General features: G+C 33.0%; 1 protein-coding gene across 6 annotated transcripts; it reads right to left on the bottom strand.

The window, feature by feature from the left end:
- Positions 1-352: 352 nt before the first annotated feature.
- On the bottom strand, positions 353-22,599 carry LOC117925828 (disease resistance protein At4g27190-like). Of its 6 annotated transcripts, XM_034844935.1 has the most exons (6): positions 22,128-22,246; positions 20,011-20,170; positions 13,007-15,975; positions 12,307-12,370; positions 2,345-2,504; positions 1,301-1,384 (listed from the first exon to the last, which is right to left on the bottom strand). In XM_034844935.1, the coding sequence occupies exons 1-5, from the start codon at positions 22,156-22,158 to the stop codon at positions 2,390-2,392; spliced, it is 3,339 nt and encodes a 1,112-aa protein (XP_034700826.1). In that variant the 5' UTR covers positions 22,159-22,246; the 3' UTR covers positions 1,301-1,384; positions 2,345-2,389. The 6 variants fall into 6 exon arrangements, with proteins under 6 accessions (XP_034700822.1, XP_034700821.1, XP_034700823.1 ...); XM_034844931.1 differs by lacking the exons at positions 2,345-2,504; positions 20,011-20,170 and adding an exon at positions 22,359-22,599 and having other exon boundaries at positions 353-1,384; positions 12,881-15,975; positions 22,128-22,260; XM_034844930.1 differs by lacking the exon at positions 2,345-2,504 and having other exon boundaries at positions 353-1,384; positions 12,881-15,975.
- Positions 22,600-24,860: the final 2,261 nt, after the last annotated feature.

Below are 24,860 nucleotides of genomic sequence, written 5' to 3'. Positions count from 1 at the left end.
CTTCGTTCGTCTTAACGCTTTTCTTGTTCCCACTGCTTTCTAACAATGAGACGTTGATAAGATGACTCAATATTTCATACCCACCATTATGAATAAAAGCTTCTACTCTCCAACATTCTAGCAAAGAAGGTATATAAATCTCACATCCTTCAGAAAACAGTACTTCATCCATTCCTTCTTTATTCATCACTATCCAAACTACTATAGCAAAACTCGAGGAGTTTAAGTACTTCATCCATTCCTTCTTTATTCATCCAATTTCACAAATTTCTCTGTGCATCCCTCCAACGCTGAATAACCAAACCCCCCCCCCCCCCCCCCCCTCAACATACTTTTGAAGGCTTTTGCCAATTTGTCTATCAGTAGCGGCAAACCCCCACACTCTTTAACCACCACCTGGGCCACTTGTGTAACTTTTGGGAAGTTACTAATACACTCACCTACTTTTTCCTTGAACATGTTGAGAGCTTCATCATCAGACAATGGTTTGCCTCATCAACATTCATCTCCCAACAAATGCCTAGGTCTCTACTTGCCAACACCACCTTGCAGTTCTTGATGTTGTGGATTCCAATTATATTTTCTAACTCGATAGAATGGCAAACTTCATCTAAAAGAATCTAACACTTCTTTTTCTTCAACTCTTCGAATATTATCTGTGCATTTTCCTAGATGTCAGTAGCACTTCCCATATTCAATTGTAGCCAATCCATGATTTTCTGCTGGAACCCTACCACGCTCCACTCCTTTGGGACAGTTACCCGAATGACCATATCAAACATTTTGTTAATATTATCACGAGTGTTCAAGTGTTCAATTATTGTGGTCTTCCCGGTTCCCACCATTCCCCAGATTCCTATTCTTTTTATTTTCGGATCCTCTAGAAAACTCACTGCATCTTCTACATATTTGTGCAGTGGTGGTTTATCTATTTTGGCTGGACGTATTCCCACGACACGCTTTGGCAGTTCCGCATCCAACACTCCTCTTTTACATTTTCCCTCTTCCCAAAGACTATGAACTTGCTTGCACTTCAGCCATGTCTTTGCTAAGACTAGCACCTTTCCAAAAACGAAACAATTTCCATGGGTGATTTTTTCTATCATTGTATTTGGTGTCTAGTTCTATCACTTCACTTTCATTCATCTCCACCTTAACTATCCATTCTGCTGCGTCAAGCTTGATTCTATTTTGGCTTATTCCTTCCCTTATGCCATTGCTCAGTTCCCAAAGCTCTCTAGCTTTCTGCATTAAATCTTCATGGTTTCTTTTTAGATTCTTCCAATAACCAAATTTACGACCAGACCAACTTAATAAGCTTCGCCCATCTCTATATACATCAGTCACTGCTGTTTCCACTGCTGCTGCTTCTAAGGCCATCCTTCTGGTACCAACAACATATAAGTCAGAATATCAATTGAAAAAAAAAAGAATTCAAATTCAAAACAATAACTTAGATGAACGATAATGGGGATCAAATGCTTAAAAAAGGGGGCGGGGGAGGGAAGAAAACAAAACAAAAGACACAAAGGGAGGCTCAACAAGAAATGTGGCCTAAGGCAATAAATAAATAAATGAAGATATAAATAAGACCTCTTATTACTTATCCAAATATAATTTAATCTAAAATTTATTTATTTATTTTTCATATTGAGTTTATGACAATCCCTTGGTATATGCATCAACTTTTAAAAATTCTAAAAATATTCATCTACTTTTAATATTATTATTATATAAATCTTATTACTTAATCAAAAAAAAAATTTCAGATTGAGGTTATGACAACCACTTAGTATATGCATCATCAACTTTTAAAAATTCTAAAAATATTCATCTACTTTTAGAAGAGCTGTTCAAATGTCCACATATTTTAATATAAGAGTCATTTGGTCTTGATCGTTTGCATCTCAAGTACAATCAAGTACAACTACAAAATATTTTATTTCCTTCATTAATTTTTTATAATTATATTTTTAACTTTGAAATAATGATTATGAATTTCACAATGTCAAAATATTTGCAACAAAAAGACACCAACGTCCCTTGATCAGGCATAGGCATGGACTGTGAACAGAGTACAGGGCTACTTGTGTTGGAACACAGGTTTCAGCATTGGGTAGAAGTGGATATTGAACATGTAGTTTGATATGCTTTAGTGGTTGGGACAAATGTGCATGTTAATGAATAGCATGCACAGAACACCTCTTGACTTCCATCACTCAGACCTCTCTTCCCACACTGCTAAGTGGTTATCATCCAAATAAAGCTTATACCTACCCTTACAATCCTAAAAGCTAATTCACTCCAAGACACAAACTTTATGAAAGGGAACAGTGTCAAATACCTCTCTAGTCCATGTTTCAGATCATCTTTCAGAGCCTTCAACTTTCTAGCAAAGGACAAAACTGGAGAGACCTGTAAACTGATAGCCTCCAAACTCATGCACTGTATGCACTCGAAGCCTACTGTTCTCCAACCTGAAAGAACATCTCCATCTCCAAATCCTAGCCCCACCACAGTAAAAAGAAATGATCAGAAAGTGGTCTAAGAAAAATGCACTAGGACACAACAGCATGGATAGTTAAGGTGGAGATGAATGAAAGTGAAGCGATAGAACTAGACACCAAATACAATGATAGAAAAAATCACCCATGGAAATTGTTTCGTTTTTGGAAGGGTGCTAGTCTTAGCAAAGACATGGCTGAGAAGTGCAAGCAAGTTCTTAGTCTTTGGGAAGAGGGAAAACGTAAAAGAGGAGTGTTGGATGCGGAGCTACCAAAGCGTGTCGTGGGAATACTTCCAGCCAAAATAGAATATAATTGAAAACTTGAACACTCATGACAATATTAACAAAATGTTTGATATTGTCATTCGGGTAACTGTCCCAAAGGAGTGGAGCGAGGTAGGGTTGCAACAGAAAATCATGCGTAGGCTAAATTTGAATATGGGAGGCCCTACTGACATTGAGGAAAATACACAGATAATATTCGAAGAGTTGAAAAAAAAGAAGTGTTTGATTCTTTTTAAATGAAGTTTGTAACTCAATAGGATGGCAACCATCAATGATCAAGCTTGGTACGTCGATGGTAGAGCCACTGATCTGATCACACTTTCTCAAAAGACAGTGTGCAAAGGTAAAGAGAAGCTGGTTGTAGGTAATGGTCAACAATTTTAAACCATTATTCATGAATCAGTTTACTAAGACAATAATGTCATTGCTGAAATTTACAATAATCCATCGGTAATTTACAATAATGTCATTGTTTCCATTTTTTCTTTTGGTGCTATTGTATAATTATTTAATAATACAAGAATAATAAACATAAAAAATATAAATATGGCTTCTCTTGCCATCAACCGCCACGAACTGCAAGAAAACAAATGAAATAATAATTAAATTATTATTGCAAAAAGAAACACACACATTTACGCACACACGTAGAAATAAATAGTATTAAAAATTAAGAAAAAATAAATCATAACATATATTTAAGATTAACTTCTATTCATTCATATATATTTAATAGAATTAAAGAATTTTAAAAAATGAAGAGAATTATTTAAAAAAAGAAAAAGAAATATTAAATAAAAATTTTGCATAAAAAAGAAATCGAAGTGAAGGAAAAATTTAAATACCGATTGTTTTTTCAACTATAGTGTTTCAAAGAGAACTCTCCCTTGAACACTTTGAAAGAGAAAGAAATGAAGAAAACTTTAGCAAATAAAACAATCAAATAAATTTGCTGAAAAAAAAGTTTTTTCTAAATGGAAATAAATAATAGTAAGATAAAATCTCTCTATAATAATATTTATAAAGAAAGTCTTTTTTTTTTTTCATCTTTGACATTACAAATTTTTAAAAGGAAAATAATTTAAAGATTTGATAAAATTTCTTAATATTATAAAATGTTTGGTTTTGCTTGCTTTTTTTTTATAACTAAACTTCTTAAACAATAATAAAGAAATATGGTAAGATCTTTTAATAAAAGAATTTTTTTTTTTCTTTTGTTAACATTTGTCTTGACTACAACATAATTACTTTTCCCCACGTAGTTGTAGAATATGTGTGAATGAAAAATTAAATTAAATTTTATAAATATTAAATAAATATATAATTTATTTAATGTATTATTTTATAAACTCCCCATAAAACTATATGCAATATATAACATTAAAAAAAATTTCAACCTTTATTTTAGTGTTTTTAAAAATAAATCTTAAAATCTTAAAACTTCGATAAATATTTTACCAAAAAAATGATTTTAAAATACAGTAGACATAAAAAATGAAGATAATTTATTTATTTGTCTCAAATTTTAATAAATGAATTAACTTAAATTTTGTAATAATTTTTAAAAATGATCCTAAATATAATATTTATATAGTAATTTTTTTACGAATTCAATATAAGAATGAGATGAATACAATATACATTCTTATGTAAACTTGCATACGCATTATTTTTCATCTTTAATAAATTTTTATAAGAATTGTATGATTTTATTCTAAACATAAAGTTTTTTGATATATTCTATTACTAATTTAATTTATACATAAATATAGGTATAATATATATATTGTTGCTTCAATAATATAATATTGTCATTAAATACAATCATAAAAAATCTTTAGCGGCAATAATATATTTGTGTCATTAAAAATAGGGTTTTAATGATCAGATTTGAAACATAGCTAAAACTGTTGTCACTAAAATTCTAAATCCTAGTTGAAAGACACTTTGATAGGAAAATTAAAATGCTACAAACTAATTTTGGGGGTGCGGGGCAGTGGTGGGGTGAATACCGCAATCTTAAACCATTTCTTGAACAAATATGCATACAATTCAGACATCCATGCATATACACACACCAACAAAATGGTAGGGTAGAAAGGAAACACCAACACATAGTTGAAATGGACTTAACTTTGTTGGCCCAAGCTACTATGCCCTTATCTTTCTTATGGAAAGCCTTTAGCACAGCAACCTTTCTCATAAACCACCTACCAACTCCTACCTTTGCCTATCTTTCTCCAATTGAGGCCTTATTCTATCAAAAACTAGACTTTCAATTTTTAAAAACTTTCAGTTGTGCTTGCTATCCTCACTTAAGACCATATAATAATAAGAAGCCACAATTTAGATCCTCTAAGTGTGTTTTTAGGTTATAGTACTTATCACAAAGGATGCAAATGCCTACATCCCTCTAGAAGAATTTACATCGCTTGTAGTGTCTGCTTTGATGAAAATGATTTCCATTTTATTTGGTTTTCCATGTTCCAACTCACATCCAGATTACTCTTCCACTGAAAGTTCATTTTCTCCTTGTCATCAGTGGATTCCTAAGTTTGATTGTCCAAGTCCAATTAATGTTGGCATGACAGTTTCTGGTGCACTTCAGAACTTAGAATCCACTACATCCTCACCAAGCTCTTTTGGTTCAAGTCAAAACAATAATCAAGGTAATAGTTCTGGTCTTTCTCTTACCAGTAATATTGAAATTTCTTCCATTGATTTGTCTTAAGAACTCTTTGTTAAACCTGTTGAGCAACATCAAGATCACATACAAAAACAACCCAAAATAGTCCATCCTATACCTTGTCAAACCTCAGCTCACCTTAGAACCACTAGATCCAAATCAGGCATTTCTAAACCCAAGCTCTACCTTACTAACACAAAACCCAAATTAGCATCTGTCTTAATTGAGAACTTAGAACCAATTAGTATCGACCAAGCCCTATAAAATAAGGATTGGAAGCAAGCCATGGATCAAGGATATGAGGCCTTAATGAAAAATAACACTTGGGTTTTGGTACCATATAAGGTTGGTATGAACGTTGTTGACAATAAGTGGGTATTCAAGGTTAAGAGAAATTTAGGTGGTACAATTCAAAGATATAAAGACCAACTGGTTACCAAGGGCTTTCAACAAACACCGAGAGTTGACTACTTTGAAACATTCAGTCTAGAAGTGAAGGCTTCAACAATCCAGGTTGTTTTGACTTTGCCAGTAACAAATAACAGGGATATACAACAACTTAATGTAAATAATACTTTTTTAAATGGAGAATTACAAGAGGAAGTGTATATGCACCAACCGGTAGGCTATATCAATCCATTCAAAGTAGAATTTGTTTGTAAACTCACAAAGGCTCTCTATGGATTAAAACAGGCACCTTGAGCCTAATTTGACAAGCTTAAGGTAGCATTAATCAGTCTTGGTTTTGTGAACTCCAAATCAAACAGCTTTTTGTTTGTGTTCAAGTCTACAAAAACAATTCTCGTATTGTTGGTATATGTTGATGATATCCTGATAACTGGGAATGATCTAGTGAAGATGAAAAAGATTATTGAAAGCTTGAATGCACAATTTGCCTTGAAGAATTTGGGATCATTGAGCTATATCCTAGGTTTTAAAGCACATTGAACAAAGTCTGGAATCTATCTCTGAAGAAATATATGATTGATCCATTATATAAGGCTAACATGTTGAATGTTAAAAGCAACCCAACACCTATGTGCCAAGGAACAAAAATTCACCTTGCTGATAGTGATTTATTTGAACAGCCAACTCTATATTGGAGCATCATTGGAGCTTTGCAAGACCTAACTCTAACCAGGCTAGAGATATCATTTGTTGTAAACAAACTGAGTCAATATTTGCAGGCACCAACAGTTAATCACTGGAAAACTTGCAAATGCATCCTAAGATACTTAAATGACCCTCTTGACTACGGGCCTTTCTTCTCGCCAACAACAGAAGTGACACTAGAAGGGCATGTTGATGCAAATTGGGCTAGTTCCTTGGATGATAGAAAATCTACAATAGGTTATTCTATTTATCTTGGTGGAAACTTAGTTGCATGGAACTCCAGAAAATAAAAGGCAGTATCTCGCTTAAGCACTGAATCACAATATCATGCCCTTGCTTAAGCTACAATAGAACATGTTTGGTTGCAATCTCTATTATCTAAATTGGGAATTGGCATAAATAGGTGCCCTACACTCTGGTGTGACAATACAAGATCTAAACAACTTACTTCTAACTCAATCTTCCACTCAAGAGCAAAACACATTGAGATTGATGTTCATTTTATCGGAGATAAGGTTATTGCTAAAGGACTGGAGATAAAATATGTGCCAACAAAAGATCAAACTGCTGATATCTTTACAAAGTCATTATCCATATCTCAATTCCACTTTCTTAAAGGCAAGCTTGCTATTGTTCAATCCCCACGGTCTCGCTTGAGGGAGCATCTTGAAGAGTTATCTGTATGTGGAAAATGACCTATCTTATCAAAATTAGTTACAGAGAGTCCCTCCGAACTCAAACTCTATTAGAGCTCTCTTATAGGACTCTTTCCCTCTTTGAGAAGCCACATTCTCATCCTTATCTATTGGTTATGACAGGCTTTCCCTTATTCTTATCTGTTATCATAAGTTCTATATATATTCTATAAAACCACTTAAGTAAAGTTAAAATAAACTAAGAATTGCAAAGTCTTTCGAAGCTCCAGAATCTCCTATTTCTCAACTATATGATATCCAAAAACCTTTTTAATGTAGCAGTAGAACGAACTAGATATAAATTCAATTATTATAAAGTCAAACAAATAAAATAAAACAAGAAGATAAGGCTTGATTGAGTCTTATTATTATGGGTTGTTTAGTTTGGAAAAGTCCTAGATTTTTAGGAGTTTGAATTTACAGTAACACTAGAAGATTAGGCTTGATTGAGTCCTATTATTCCAAGTTGTTTAGTTTGGATAAGTCCTAGTGTATTTAAATTTGATTTGAATTAGAGAGAATATCCAATGATATTTTGTACATTGGTTAGTTGCTAAATTCAGGGATTGCTTTGTTTATTTAAGTTCTTGATGTAAACCAATTTTTTTAATAAAGTATTATCTAGTTTCTCTTCCAAATTCAGCATGGTATCAAAGCTTTAGTGACTTTGCTTATAGAGAGCAAGTTACACATAAGCTTGGGAACATGAATAAAAAGCAATCTAAAGCTATTCGGAAGAATGACACTCCCTTTACCGGCCATTGGTGAGAAAAAACCATCAGCAATTTTAATTTTATAACTCTCAAAACAAGGTTGATAAGAGTGAAAGAAAGTTATATCAAAGGTCATGTGATTGGATTCGCCAAAGTCGATAATCCATGGGTTTGACTTTGAGAAAGCATTCAAGGCTCTAGAACATATACCTTTCCGGGCAATGGAACCTGATCCTATAGTGGAGGTACTCGAAGGATCACGTGTGAGGAGTTTCTAAAGTAGCTCCATCTGTTCTCGGTTGAAAGGAGTTTTGTTGGCTGAGTTATTGGATTGTGGTGGTTCATCATTGGTAGCACGATAACCTCGAGGTCCATTTTCTTATGTTATGTTACTTTTCCAATTGGGTGGCTTCCCATGAATTTTCCAATAGGTTTCTCAAGTGTTACCAACTCAATTACAATGATCACATCACGACCTATTGGATCATCTTCATGAATCAAAGTGTTGAGAATTTGGTCCCTTGGTGGCCAAGGCTAATCCGTCCTTGCTTAGAAAGGACTATGACAAGGTGTGATCCTTCATCATGACCTTCTTTCGACTCTCTTCTTACCGAACTTCAAAACACACTTCTTGGAGTGATGGGTGTGGTTTGGTGCTATGAACCCTTTCTCAGACTTCATTGAGATTCTTGTTGAGTCCAACCACCAAGAATGTGAAGATCCTTTATTTTTCCACAATTTTCTAATATTTGAGGCTCTCACTAGTGCAATCTCATTCCAATTATTCAAACACATTCAGTTTTTGCCAATATTGGGAGAGAATGTTGAAGTATTAGGTCACACTAAGGTCCCTTTGCCGTCTAGAAGTTGGCTTTTGATTTTGAACACTTTTGTTGCATTTTCGCTATTTGAAAACATCTCCTTGGTTGCATCCTAGATTTCTTTTGCTATCTTGTAGAATAGGAATGTCTAGCCTACTTCCGTCTCCATGGAATTAGTAAGTCAAGACAAAATCATATTGTTCTTGAAAAACCAAGTTTTATAAGATGCATTGTTCTTTGTCGGGACTGTCTTCAAGCTTGTGATGTAATCATCTTTGCCTCTCCCACATATGTACATTATTACTAATTGAGACCATTGAAGATAATTCTTGCCATTTAATTTGCGGACAGTAATGTGGTGAACGGAATTCTCAAAACTACCATTACTACCGAAATTGACAATAGCAGAATCAGAGATCACCTCCAAAGATCTTATTCGATGTTCGCCAGCCATTGCAGTTTTCACCATATTTAAGTTCAGATCGTAGGCTCTGATACCAGAATTTAGGTAACACAACAACTGATACTAATCTGATTATATTAAATGATTTGGATGTTCCTATTGCATTTTGGAAAGGGGTTAGATTGTGTACCACACATCCCATTGCTGATTTTGTTTCCTTTGAAAGGTTATCTCCATAGTTTCGAGCATTTGCTGCTAATCTTTCTGAAGTTGATATACCCAAGGACGTTCATGAGGCATTACAACATCTAAATTGGAAGACAGCTGCGCACAATGAGATTAAAGCTCTTGGGAAAAATGGAACCTAGGAATTGACTGAATTGCCTTTGGGAAAATCTACTGTAGGATGCAAGTGAATTTTCAATGTGAAATATAAAGCTGATGGGAATATTGACAGATACAAGGCAAGATTAGTGGGTAAAGGATTTACGCAAACATATGGAATAGATTATTAGGAAACATTTGCTCCAGTTGCGAAACTTAACACTGTCCAAGTTCTACTCTCCATTGCAATCAACAATGATTGGCCTCTTCATCAATTAGACATAAAAAATGCATTTCTAAATGGTGATCTTAATGAAGAAGTCTACATGGATATTCCACCGGGATTCAAAGACGCTGAAAAAATAATCAAGTGTGCAGGTTAAAGAAATCTCTATATGGCCTACAACAATCACCTAAGATCTGGTTTGAACATTTTAATTCAATTGTTAAGAAAGTTGGGTACAATAAGGAACAATCAGACCAGATGATGTTTTTCAAACATTCATCAGATAGGAAGATCGTCATTCCTATCGTCTGTGTTGATAACATAATTCTTACAGCTGATGATGAAGCAGAAATGATAAATTTGAAAAACACCCTCTCTCGAGAATTTGAAATCAAGGACTTGTGACCTGTTAGGTACTTCCTTGGCATTGAGGTGGCTCGAATTTCAAGTGAAATATCAGTCTCTCAATGGAAATATGTCCTTGATCTTCTGGAGGAAACTGGTATGGTTCGATGTAGACTAGTGGACAGACCTATGGAGCAGAATGGCAAACTTAATGACGAAGAAGAAAGCCCTTTTGTTGACAAAGGTCAATACCAGAGACTTGTTGGAAGTTGATCTATTTATCCCATACTAGGCTAGAGATAGCCTTTCCTGTTAGTGTGGTTATTCAGTTCATGCACACTCCCATTAAAGAACATCTTAGTGCAATTCACAAAATTCTTCGATACTTGAAAATGACACCTAGAAAGGGGTTATTTTTTTGGCAAAAGTACTAGAAAAGGAATCGAAGTATATCCTGACGCAAATTGAGCAGATTCCGTGAATGATAGAAGGTCCACCTCAAACTACTATAGCTACGTATGGGAATTTGGTCACTTAAAGAAGTAAAAAGCAGTCCATAGTGGCTCGGAGTAGTGGAGAAGCTAAGTTTTGGGCTATTGCACTTGGTGTATGTGAAGGACTATGGCTAAAATGTGTGATGAAGGAGTTGAAGATTTCGAACAAGTTTCCGATGAAAATGTTTTGTTATAATCAAGCAATCATCAACATCTCCCATAATCCGGTTCATCATGACAAAACCAAGCATGTGGAAATAGACCGACATTTCATTAAGGAGAAAATTGATAATGGAGAGTTTTCACTGCAGTGCATGCCTACAACTGCAAACATTCTTACAAAAGCTCTACCAAGATAACATTTCAATTCTCTTATAAGCAAACTGGAAATGATCAATATTTATTCCTCAGTTTGAGGAGTGTTGAAACCATAAGTTTTTTAGGAGTATGAATTTAAAACAAAACCAGAAGATAAGGCTTGATTGAGTTCTATTATTCTGAGTTGTTCAGTTTGGATAAGTCCTAGATTTTTAGAAGCTTGAGTTTAAAATAAAATCAGAAGATAAGGTTTGATTAAGTCCTGGGTTGTCTAGTTTGGATAAGTCTTAATGTGTTTAAATTTAATTTTATTTCTGATTTGAATTAGAGAGAATATCGGATGATATTTTGTAGGTTGGTTACTTGATAAATTCAGGGATTGCTTCCTTTATTTAAGCTATGGATGTAAACCAAATTTTTTTAATAAAGTATTACCTAGTTTCTCTTCCAAAAGCAATACACCTATTGCAAGTGGAGGCACCTACTCTACTGGATGTTGATTTTCTGCTGAATTTTTATTTCAGAATATTAATTTTCTATAGATTGTTTGTTGCGGGGGAACCCAATATATAGGCTTGGATTAATCCATCAACATTTGTTAAATATTACCTACTTGTTTTCTCATTATTAGCTTCATATAATTTGTTACTACTTTTATAATGATGATAATCAAACAAACATATTTTTAGATATATAGTTAATATGATTCCACATCCATTTATGACATACTTGTCGACTATTTTATGTTTACCTATTATTTTAATTTTTTTAGATGAAGATGTTGGATTAAAAGACCTCAAGTGGAGAGGTTTTTTAGTCACCTTAAAAAGACAATAAGCATGTCTATTCAAGGCTTTGGCTAATCAATGTGTCAACTATTGCTAGAACAATTTTTTTTTTTTTCTAGTCCATCTTTTGCTTAGTATTTTCTACTATTTACAATTGATATAGTGGCTTTAGTTGTATTCAAGGGGTTTTTTTTTTTTTTTTTTTTTTTATTTATTTTTTTAAAAGTTATGTTTGATTTCTAGAAAGCATTGAGAAAAGGAAAAGAAATATTGAAAAAAAATTATCCTTTTTATGTTTGGATTCTATAAAAGAGATAAGGTTGCAATTTGACCAAATTGGGTGAATTGGTCAGAACAAAAAGCCTATAATGGAATCTGCAAGTTATGTTTGATTCCCAGAATGTTTGAGGGAAAGAAAATAGATAACAAAATATAATGAAAGAGTTTAGGAAAATTTATAATAATTTTTTTTTTCTCGTTTGATTGTTCATGTTTAATTAAAAAAAATTAAATTCTGAAGTATCTCATCATGGTTCTAGCTTTGGTTAGATGTAAAATATATCGAATATCAATAAATGAGAACACTTACATTTTCATTTTCTTTGAGGCAGTTGTGGCCACAAATGCAAGGGCCTCCATGAAGCCACCAGAACCTGTCACTCATAGACAAACAGCCAACAAAACAAACCAAATATTAGACAGTGAATTTCGAAGGGCACATGGAGTTGGAAATTAGTATTCCCCCACCCTGTTTTTAAGTATGCAAATGAGTAAGAATACCCATCTTAAGTGTTAGAAATTGTAATCTAATGTCCATATGAGAATACCTGATCCAAACCTTAGGGGAGTTGGATAAATGAGTTATACATTCAGTGATACACAAACATCCCAATAGATGGCAGTATATCACCGCTAGTGCAAGTGTGCATATACCTTTTCCAGCAAAAGAGTAAATGTTTTTTTAACAAAAACCAGCAACATGTGCACATGCTTTTTTCGATTCAACCTGAAAATCTGTGTATCCTACTGAATCATTTATGTCAAAGAATAGATCCAAAATGCAATGAATTAGGCAATGTACATACCAGTTATAAATAAAGTGAATAAAATGGAGATCACATCTATCTATGGAAAGGAAAAAAAGACATGAAAAATAACCTAACCTGACTGTTGAGAAGGCTTTCTTTCTTGCCTCTCAGCTTCACCTGACTGTTGGGAAGGCTTTCTCTGTTGCCTCTCAGCTTCACCTGACTGTTGAGAAGGCTTTCTCTGTTGCCTCTCAGCTTCACCTGACTGTTGAGAAGGCTTTCTTTCTTGCCTCTCAGCAAGAAGCTGATTCTCAATTTCTTCTATCTGAGTTGCCAAATCTGCATCACTTTTAATGGGGACAAATACATTATGCCACTGAGCAAGTCCAAAATATGAACTCCTCTTCAATGTACTCCACCAGTCTGCCTCTCCTATGATCACCTTTATACCATTACAACAGACTTCCATATCAGACAGAGTTTCAAGGCGTGGACAGTTATAGAAGCTCATCCATTCTAGTTTTGGTGCAATGCGTAAACCACTTGAAATGTTGACCAATTTAGGCACGTAATGAAGTGATATCTTCCTCAAATTAGGGAGATATGTTCTCAAGGGGAATGGTCTATGTTCAGCAGGATCTTCAAGGGTCACTATGCTGTTGATTTCAGGGCACCATTCAGCCACAAGCTCCTCTAAGCTGTTGAGATTTTCAAGCAAACCCAAAGTAAAAATGGTAGTCAGCTGTGGGCATTCATGCAATGCCAAGGACTTTAGACTAGATAGGCAACCCCTCCAAACTGGTCCCTTCCAGATGCTCACTAAATTCTTCATATAATGAAGCCTTAAGAATTGTAGAGATCCAAGTATATTTTCTCCATAAACATCTCCATCATCTTCTTGTTGTTTACAATTTTCTGCTCCATCCACAATGGTTTCAATCTTGTAACATTCCCCCAATACACAAAATTCCAGCTTCTTCATATTTCCAATCCCAAATTCAGATAGCTTGGTGAGAGTTAAATGGCGATCCAGGAACAAAGCGGTGCAATGCTGGAGTACCTCCTTGATTTGACTTGGAATGCCTTCACCATTCACATACTTCAGGCTCCTTGCCTGGAGTTCAAATTTAATTGCAAGTTCATTGGGCAATCGAGATATAATGCGGCTGTGATGACTGCCAACAACAAATCTAAAGTGGACTAATGATGTGTATACCGACGAAGTTCCATTCCTCATAAAGTGATCAAGCGGTGCAACTTGTGGCAAATAAATTTTTAGAGCCTCCAACTGTTTTAAGCTGCACACTTCCTTTACAATATCTTCCATGGTCGCATTCCATTGTTCATCATCAGGGTTCACATCTATCCTTAACTCTTGCAATTGAAACAATTGTTGTATCACATTCCGAGGAATGAGTGTGGATGACTGATTTTTTCTGTATCCATGAAATGACACGTTCAAGCATTTCAACTTTGTCAGTCTTTCAACATCTATGGGTAGGTTTATAATTTTAGTGCCTTCAAGATTGAGCACCTCAAGATTCCCGAGTTTTCCAACTTCAGGTGGCAGCTCCATTAAAAGTTCACAGCCTCTTAAAAAGAAAATTCGAAGTTCGAATAACTTAAAGAGAGATTGTGGTAAAGATCTGATTCTAGTGTAGGACAAGTCTAGAATTTGGAGGACAGGCAAGCCTTCAAAGAATATCGGAGGAATAGCTCTTAAAAGGTGATTGGACTGCAAAAACAACACTTTGAGTTGTGAGCCATGAGGACTCGTTGGTAGCTCTGAAAGTTTATTATTCATCAAATGCATCTCACTGGCCTTTTCCCATGCCTCATCTTTTGGTGGTTCAGTTAGTCCCCATCCACCCAGCCTAAGAAAGGGTGAACATGATTCAAATCTTAAGAAGTTTAATAACTCCTCATGAATTTCCCTTCGCATTCGGACAAAATTAGAATCTCCATACTGAAAACTCTCTAACAAGAAGGCATTGACAAGATCCCCCACAATCTGTTCACCTTCATCAAATGTTCCTACCAAGCCGCTTGTGATCCACTCTTCAATCAAATGCACTTTCTCCATCTGTCCCCAATTCTCCATGTCTACACAGTATTGTAAATACTTGTTTGTCGAACCTGAATGGCCCCACATGAATGCCAATGCATTAAATAAGACTCTATCTTTTGTCTGAGATCTGTGCTGCAATCCTAGTGTATAAGATGCATATTCCCAGATCAAAACATCATTCACGTCTTTCAAAGCTCTTGCCATTATAACAACAGCGAGTAAATGGCCACAACACTTTTCAACCACATTTATGGCAAGGCGTTGGATCCCTGAAGAGTGCACAACTTCCCCAACATTCACACAGAACAATTCCCATGATAACAGATGATTCTCCATCCTGATCTCTACACCCACTGCTGTTACGTCATCAACATGCTGAGAATTAGTTGTATAAACTATTTTTTGAATTTTCTTTGAGTTCCACCAGTTGGTCCCCATGTCATAAAGATTTACCCTTTCACCAACCTCATGAAGAAGGATGAAGAAGTTTGTGCCTTTCAGTGTTTCATCTAATTTCCGTTCTCCTGATGTGGAGGGAAACAACTCCCGTTCAATTGAAAATCTAATCTCTTCAATGGTGGAACATCTTGAGACCTCAACATCAATGACATGATCAAATATACAACATTCCTGTAGTTTGCCCCACAATTCTGAAATAATTGTTTCTCCATGGCTTCCTGAAATCCCAATCTTCTGAATTTTAGGGTATTCTATATGTTGTAAAATTTCACGAATAGCAAAGTCTACTGCCAAATCATACATTCTTTTTGGCGTAGGCATTATTTGGCCATGCCTTTCTACATAAATCCCGCTAAAGCTCTTCGCAATCACAACTTGGGGAAATAAAGGTTCAATTTCATCCATGTAATGAGTCATCAGTGTACTGATTCGATTCTCTAACTTAAAAGCATCGATCTCTTTCTTCTTTGAAGGTGCTTCCATTTCTCTCACCACATCATTGATCTTCAAAATGTCCCGAACCCACTTATATTGATTCCGCTTGTAGCTTTCTCCGTTCACCAAGCTCATAGGAGGATAAGATATAATAAGGCACACAATATCCTTCATCCTGTTCAATATCTCAACACTCTGCTTGATTCTTTCGTGGACAGTCCTGTCATCTTCTAACTGTGTGGAAGGCCCAGTTATATTGATTTTGCTTCTGCAGAAATTGAAGGAAAAAACATTAGATTGAGTTCAACTAGAAAGCAATTTCAGATGACTATTTGTAGTTAACCTCTTATGAGTTGTGACAAGCATGGACGATATGTACAAATACAAGATTGTTTGAGAAAAATCTCGAGCAAAACATAGTGGTAAAAGAAATATAGAAACCATTTGCAGATAAAATGATACCCTTAAGTGATTTTTAGAAGAATTGCTTTCAAAAATTGACTTTCTCATACGACTCCAAGATGAATTCTTAAACCAATGTTTGCTTAGTGTAGGGTGCCTTGGTGAGAAGGACCTCAAATCCTAGAGTATACTAAAAAGATGTGGGGCCATTTATTTTTTAACAGAAATTTCTTTATATTTTTGTTTCCAAAAGCTTGCTTTTGAGAAGAGAAAGTCTGGTTTATTTTGAGTGATGTATCATAATAAATATTAGGAAGTGGTGGTTGATTATATTTATTCGAGTTTCGGAAAGGAATTAAGTGTTTAGGAAGCCTCACGGTTCATTGGTTTTCTCACAAGTTACAAGTTGTTGGGTCACTCACAAAATATATGAAATTGTTGTGTTAGTGGAAGCTTTAATGCAAATAATATTAGTTCAAGAACACAAAGATAAAAATAATTGACATAAAGAAATACAAGGTTTTAACATAGTTCAAACAATCAGGCCTATATCCACGGATGATAGAACAAGATACAAATGTTGGGTTCCCAAAATATCTCATATTTCCTCACTCCTTGTATCAATATCCTAAACCACGAGTCCCTCACTCCATTGAGTGTCATCTATTCTTCTTCACATCTCTATCCTCCTCCAATAGTTTTTACAAGCTCATCTCCATTTCATGATTTTTCTCTTTATGACTTGAGATATCTATAGAGATATTCCTAATAACTTTCCTTATTATATAAGAAAATATAATATTTAAATAAGAAAAAAATGGGTTTTGACTCACTAATGTGTAAAAATATAGAAAAAAAAGCTTCAACTTTTATAAATGAGTTTTATATTCATTTATTTTAAAATATTTTAAAATATATGCACTCTTTCATATCTTAAATAATTATTTCCTAAAATGACCCTATTACTTGTGATGTTAATAACACCAATCAACAATTTTTTTATAGTAAGAATCGATTTGACATTAATAAAATAAGAAATTTTATAAATTAAAAATACAATTAAAATTAAAAAAAAAAACTTTAAAGCCAAAAATATAAAAAGAAAATATCATGCTTCTTTAAATTTTTTGGTTTTTAATTGTATTTAATTATTATTTATTTTAATTTTAATTGTATTTTTTGTTTTAAAATTTCTTATTTTATTGTTGATATCAACTAACAAAATTTTTATTCAATTTTATTAAAAAAAAAATATGAGAAGACGAGGGGATTTATATAATATAGGACATAAAATCATTATAACTATGGGATTAGAAAGATTAGAAAGATTTTATTTATTGCTTAAGGATGTTGGAGAATTTTCCACAATGATTTGTATCTCATATTATATAATAAAAAATTTATAATATGTTTCATTATAAAACATTTTATCAAATTAAAATGATAAATGAATTTTGGATAATTTTATTTAATATTATAAAGTAAAAGGATATTTCAGGGAATAATTATTTAACTTGTGAAAAAGTACATGCATTTTAAAATATTTTTAAATGGATGAAAATAAAATTGATTTATAAAAGTTGAGGTTTTTTTTATATTTTTTTAAATCTCAAAACCTATTTTTTCCTAAATAATATATCAACTTAAAAAATATACTATACAATATTTTATACGAAAAGGAATCTATACTAATTAGGAATTATCTATACTAATTAGGAATTTGGGACACTTTCCAACCATCTACACACTTTGGATCAAATTCCGTTAAGTCAATCTATCATCTTTTTATGACAAACACTTTTTTGTTTGTGTCACATCCATAAGAGAACAATCGAATCCACCTTCAACTAAAATTCTTTTTGTCGTCATCTTCTGTACTCTATTCTCTTTGCCTTCTCCAGAAATCTTCAACCCAAACTCTTATACCAATTTATTATGTCAACAAAAGTTTTAATGCAAACAATGTTAGTTCAAGAACACAAAGATAAAAGCAACATTCCACACAAAGGAACACGAGGTTTTAACGTGGTTCGGCTAACCATACCTACATTCATGGATAAGGAAGAATTATTCTACTATACCATAAAGAATATTATAAATGATAGAACCATTCTACTACATCATAGAGAATATTACAAAGGACAGAACCAGATACAAATATTAAGTTCCGAAACATTTTATATTTCCTCACTTCTTGTATTAATATCCTGAACCATAAGTCTCTCATTCCATTGGGTGTCTCTTATTCTTTTTCACATCTCTGTCCACCTCCCTCACTCCATTGAGTGTTTCTTATTCTTCCTAATATTTCTATCCACCTTATATAGTCTTTACAAACTCATCTCCATCTCACAATTTTTTTCCTCATGACCTAGAATATTTATGGAGACATTCCTAACAACTTTCTTTATTTTATAAGGAAATTTAATATCGCAATAATATATCAACTTGAAAAATATTCTATATAATATTTTTTTTACAAAAAGAAATCAATATCAATTAGGAATTTGAGACACATTTTTAAAAAAAATCAATGTAATGGTGTGAGTATTTATCCAAAGAAGCTAGTGTTATTTTTACAATGCATGGGATCGAATGGAGACTAAGTGTGTTTGGGAGTGTGTCTATTTGAACTCTTTTTAGTCGAATTACTTTACCAAAAATGTTTTTAAGATAATTACTTATCAAGTGCTTATTTAAAAAACACTGTAAGTGATTTTTTAACTTTTGAAATTTTTCCAAACAACAGATTTTTTTTTCCAAAAGTACTTTTTATGCTAGAAGTATTCTAAAAAAGACAAGGAATAAAATATTAATGAAAAGATGAGGAAAATATTATAAGATTTTAGTTTCCACGTATGAATACTTTTTAACAATTAATTTTCTTTTCCTCATATTTTCCATGGACAACCAAATAAAAAAACATTATTTGATTAAAATAGATGAAATTATCCACACTTTGTAAAACTAACCCTTCACCTATTTTTCAACCTAAAAAATGTTCATTTTGGACAAAAATACCCTCATTTTTTTCTTACAAAAAAAAACCTTTTTTTAAAACACACATGTAAATAATAGAAGTGTTGAAGGGCATTTATATCAAAATTGGGTTACAATTTAAGTTAAAAAAAATGGAAGAAGTTAGTTTTATAAAATTGGGATCTTTTCACCCATTTTAATCAATTAATCCAATAAAAAAATTATAATTTTTCTTACTTTCCTTTCTTTTCTCCCTATTCTCTTTCAATCTTTTTCCAACTATCAAACATAGCCCAATGATTCTATATTATGTCAATACTCTTATTCACGTTTTCTTAATAGTTTTGTTATTACTAAATGCCACCTTGCTTCAAAATTTATGATTTTATATATGTTTACATCTATATGAGTTCCCTTTCAAAGAAAAGCTGTTTAAATGTCCACATATTTTAATATAAGAGTCATTTGGTCTTGATCGTTTGCATCTCAAGTACAATCAAGTACAACTACAAATATTTTATTTCCTTCATTAATTTTTTATAATTATATTTTTAACTTTGAAATAATGATTATGAATTTCACAATGTCAAAATATTTGCAACAAAAAGACACCAACGTCCCTTGATCAGGCATAGGCATGGACTGTGAACAGAGTACAGGGCTACTTGTGTTGGAACACAGGTTTCAGCATTGGGTAGAAGTGGATATTGAACATGTAGTTTGATATGCTTTAGTGGTTGGGACAAATGTGCATGTTAATGAATAGCATGCACAGAACACCTCTTGACTTCCATCACTCAGACCTCTCTTCCCACACTGCTAAGTGGTTATCATCCAAATAAAGCTTATACCTACCCTTACAATCCTAAAAGCTAATTCACTCCAAGACACAAACTTTATGAAAGGGAACAGTGTCAAATACCTCTCTAGTCCATGTTTCAGATCATCTTTCAGAGCCTTCAACTTTCTAGCAAAGGACAAAACTGGAGAGACCTGTAAACTGATAGCCTCCAAACTCATGCACTGTATGCACTCGAAGCCTACTGTTCTCCAACCTGAAAGAACATCTCCATCTCCAAATCCTAGCCCCACCACAGTAAAAAGAAATGATCAGAAAGTGGTCTAAGAAAAATGGACTAGGACACATTTGGAAACGTTCCTCCCAATCAACCGAATGGAAAAAGTAATCTAAGGAAATAACAGATGCATAGCTCAGCCACAAGACCAATTAAAAAGCCTCATCCACTGTAGGAATACTTAAAGCTAAACTCCTACATAATCAAAGAAAAACCCCTCATTGGTGAAGAAATCCTCTGAGAATTACGATTGTAAAAAGGAACTGGACCACATTACATGTCTGTTGTGTTTATCACTGCTTTAGTTATATCAAACCTTGAGTGAGAATAGCATCTTTTTTCAAATGTGAGGGGAGATCACTATAATTCTAACAACAAACCTCAAGGCAAGTTAGTGTTATTTTCCCTAAATAGGATTGCAATGAAATATGAAAGGCACAAGGTGCAGAAGACTCCTAGTGCCTAAACTGCAAGGGACAACACCCAAGGAGCACCAAAGAAAAATGAGGCACAACCTAAGTTGCAGGTGTAAATTTATAAAATATTGTAAATTTGGACATGCAAACATTTGTTATGCACTCATATATCATCAAATATGACCAAAAATTCCATTCCAGGCAATAAAAAAAATGAAGATTTCAAGCATTTAAAGGAAGCATCCAACCAAAAACAATGTAATAATATACAATTTCAATATACAATCAGAAATTTCATGAATAAAGTGAAAAAACACCAAAAACAATAGAACTAATTCTGCATTTTTACTGTTTGGGTGCTCAGAAACTCAGAAACTAGAGAAAAACATAAGCACCTTTTTGGTGCACATGAAATGTAGAACCCACTCATGGTAAATTTTCAGGGAAAGAAATAGCCTGTTGCTTTCCTTTCCAAGATGGAAAGGCTGATCGTTAGATGTATCTCTTTCAAATCTAATGTATAGGCTGGCTCTCAGCCATGAACCCTTTCCTTGAACCTATGGTAGAGGGTGTCAACCCACATCTCAACTGCCTAGGGGGACATCATCTTTCCTTGGCCAATTTCTCGAGCTATAAGAGTCACCTTATCTCCTTAGATCATCACCAAAAGTTTCCACTAGGTACAAGTTCTTGATGTTGTCATGCCTTTACAAGTCAAAGAAAGGTGTAAGGGTCCTATTTAACCTCCCATCACCAAGTTCCTAGGAGTTGGATGGATTTAAGGGTCTTAGTTTGATGAATGGAATTCAAGGCTTGCTAAGACAGGAATAAAATAAACCCCTGTCAAAATCATCTTGACCATTAGAAGGAAAGAAAAATTCACCAATGTAGAAAGGACCCATGTTGGTGCTAATGAACCGACTAACGAATCCAACACATCATTAATGAACACCTTGCTCTACGAATGCACACTTAACAAAAAGGTTGATCATCGATCACCAAAGATTGCTCTTCATAGAACTTACTCACCATCTAGACTGTTCAAGATTCTTTTCGAATCTCGACCTTTGCCCCCTGATGAATGGCACATTCTCCAACCCCATTCTCCTCTCTCTACTACATCAATCTCCCCTCAACAAAACCTTCACCCTCCACTCAGTGGACATCCTCTCCTATTAATAACAAACACTACATTGGCAATCATCTTTTCACTTGCATTGCTCCTCCAACACTAACTAATATTAGTAAACATGGAAAAAAAAGATGCATGACATTTAGTGCTAGTAAAGAGGAAAAAAAAAGAATATGATACTACTAAAGCACAGCCAGTAAGTTACTGATGTGGGCACTCCATTCCTAGAACCAGACTCAGGACATGAGAAGAAAGACAAAATTACCCTTGATATAAAAAATGAACAACAAATAGAGGGTCAAACCTGTCTCTACACTATGAGAATTGTCCCCTCCATCAGAAACATGGGGTGCCAGATTATTAATCCTAATCCTCTAGAGCTTAAAATCATAATTTCCTTTTAAAAAGAACTCACTTGTAGTCGCAGACCATAAGCAGACCTCCATCTTTGCAGACAAAGCAGTAGTCTTCTGCAATCTCTTCTTTCTTTATCTTACTCCTCCTCATCCTTTAAGCTTTAATCGTCACAACCAAACGCAACCCTAGGTCTTAAACCCACGAAGAAAAACACTGTAAAACTACCTCTATATTGCTTCATTTCAGAAATTATCAAAAGACCCATTTCTAGAAAAAGGCAAAAACATACCTCCAAACTCTGAAATTCAACAAAGGGCATTGACAGCGATCCCAAGAGACCCACTTCAGAAAAATGGAAAAAGAACGCCCTCAAAGCTTTAGACAAGCAAGAACTCAACTACTGCAACAGAAAAGATTAAAGTAACAGGTTTTTTTTGTTTGGTTTCAGAGAAAAAACTCAGTAAAGTGAGAATGCGAGTGGGACAGATGTTGAAAATGGGTAGAAAAAATTTCTCGGAATTTCCCATAAATAAGAAAGGAATCGGATTATTATGGAAGAGATCCATCTCATAAAGTGCTCTTTATTAAGCCTTCTAATTTCTAAGAGTTTCTGCCTTCTAATTTCTAAGAGTTTCTTTCTTCAGCAAATCTATAAAAAAGAATAAAAAAATAAATAATAAATATATTTTCATGCCTTTTAAAAAATATTATAAATAAATAATTTTGATCCATGGGGTTAATTATTCTTTAGAAGTATTTTTTTTCTTCAGAAAATAAAAATAAATAAAAATATTAAATTTGATTTTTAAGAAAGTAGTATAAATAAATAAATAAAAAATTACTTAATTGTTTGTAATTTTTTATTATTTTTTAATTAAATTTGTTTTTTAAGATATTGTTTTATAAAGTGATAAGTATTTTTAAATAAAAATTTTGTTTCAAATTTATGATAGTAAATCTTTTTTTTTTCAAAATTAAAAAAATTAAATAATATCCAAACTTTTTGTAAGTTTTCAAGTTGTAGAGTGGATTTTTAAAAAAAGAGAATATAAAGTAAAAGAGAATTTGTATTTTTAAAATAAATAGTATAAATATTGTGTATTGTGTATCACTTTAAATTGGAAGGAATTTAAGGATTAAAATAAAATCAATATTTTTATGTTAAATTCTTTAAAAATTCTACTTTCCTTATTGGAAGAGCGAGGTTTTTGGGTATGGAAAATTTTCAATTTGATAAAAAAAATCCTATCGGCCGTCTCCGACACAATATACCGATTATAATTTTCGAACACAGACACCGATTATAATTTTCGACACACGGATTATAATTTTCGAAATATCGCCGATATTTCGGAATTTTTACCCATTTTTTATGGAAATTTCCCGATATTTCCTACCAGTCCAGCCCACGCAATACAAAATCTGTCCGACAGTCGACGGGAATTTTGGTAAATTTTCGAAAATATCGCCGATATTTAGGTATTTTACCGATTTTTCGGGAAATTTCCCGATATTTCCTACCAGTCCAGCCCGCGCGATACAAAATCTGTCCTTCTAAAAAAACATAAGATGTTATTTGGTAATCTGATCATGATTTGCAGGCAAAGGTTGTGTTTTTCAGCCTGGCTCAAAAATCGTGGATTTAGGGTTCGTGAAATTTAAATCCAATGGCACAACAGCAAAGAGACCCCTAGAACAGATCCAGAAAACACAGGGAGCCAAAAAAAAGCAATTTTTTTTGGTTTTTCAGGGGTTTTGCATGGATTTTCTCGGAAATCAAACGAGGATGAGTTTTCCCGGAAATAGAATGGGGGATGGATTTTCTGGGGAATCAAACGGGGGTTGAAAAAAAAAAATAATAACATGATTAGATTAGTACCTGCGAGGATTGAGAGTGGCAGAGGAAAATAGGGCCTTTTTAGGGATTCTCTTTGGAGGGCAACTTCAGAAAAGGACTTCTTGATGCCCGAGTGAGAGAAGTGGGTGGCCCTTTTTATTTTTAGATTTAGTAGAGATCAAAAAGGAAACAAATCATGAGAACAATTTTCCTCTCTCAATATAAATAATTATTAATTATCCATCTTTATTTTGATTATATCACTACCATTGAAATTTCGATTTTTAAAGATGATATTTTATAAATTAAAATTAATTTAATAATATAAATTATTAATAATTTTAATTATTTAAATAAATTAATGTTAATAAAAAAAAGTTGTTACCACATATTTTTAATAAATTTAATAAATTAAATCTTAAATAAAATATTTTATGTAAATTAATTTATTTTTTCATTTAAAAGATAATAAAACATGTTTTAATAAAAATATTTTAAAATATTTTAAATAAATATTATTTTCAATAAAATGGACTCCCTTTATTTAACAATATAATAAAATCACATCGATCTTCGTTTTGATATTAAGGATTATTGTAATGTCATATGTATTATATTTATGTATAAATTATTTTTATTCAATAAAATTAAATATTTTTTTAACTCAATTATAACTTTATACACTTTCAAAATTCATATTTATTATTCTTAAAATTCAAATATCGAATCTACCGATATATCTCTATCATGATGTTTTTCTTCTTAATCATATTTATGTCAATTATAATTACAAAATAACTTTAAAATGTGTATTCTTACTTATTTTATCATTTTTTTAGTTTTTTCAAATATTCTTATGAATTTTAAATAATTTTTGCTCCATCGATATTTGTGAAAAATATCAACCGATATTTTTATGATATTTTGATATTTTTATGATATTTCCTATTAAAA

The sequence above is a fragment of the Vitis riparia genome, chromosome 12, assembly GCF_004353265.1.
Source record: "Vitis riparia cultivar Riparia Gloire de Montpellier isolate 1030 chromosome 12, EGFV_Vit.rip_1.0, whole genome shotgun sequence".
Taxonomy (NCBI): Eukaryota; Viridiplantae; Streptophyta; class Magnoliopsida; order Vitales; family Vitaceae; genus Vitis; species Vitis riparia.
Note: the sequence above shows the minus strand (reverse complement) of the source record. Positions and strands in the feature narration are given on the sequence as shown.

Excerpts from the sequence above, each read along its gene's own strand:
- LOC117925828 (XM_034844930.1), bottom strand. The coding sequence starts at position 22,158 with ATGGAGGTCTGCTTATGGTCTGCGACTACAA. Across the intron at positions 20,171-22,127 it reads CTTATGGTCTGCGACTACAA|GATTTGGAGATGGAGATGTT; the intron begins GTGAGTTCTTTT and ends TGGTGGGGCTAG. Across the intron at positions 1,385-12,306 it reads GCCTCAAAGAAAATGAAAAT|AAGGATGGCCTTAGAAGCAG; the intron begins GTAAGTGTTCTC and ends TGTTGGTACCAG.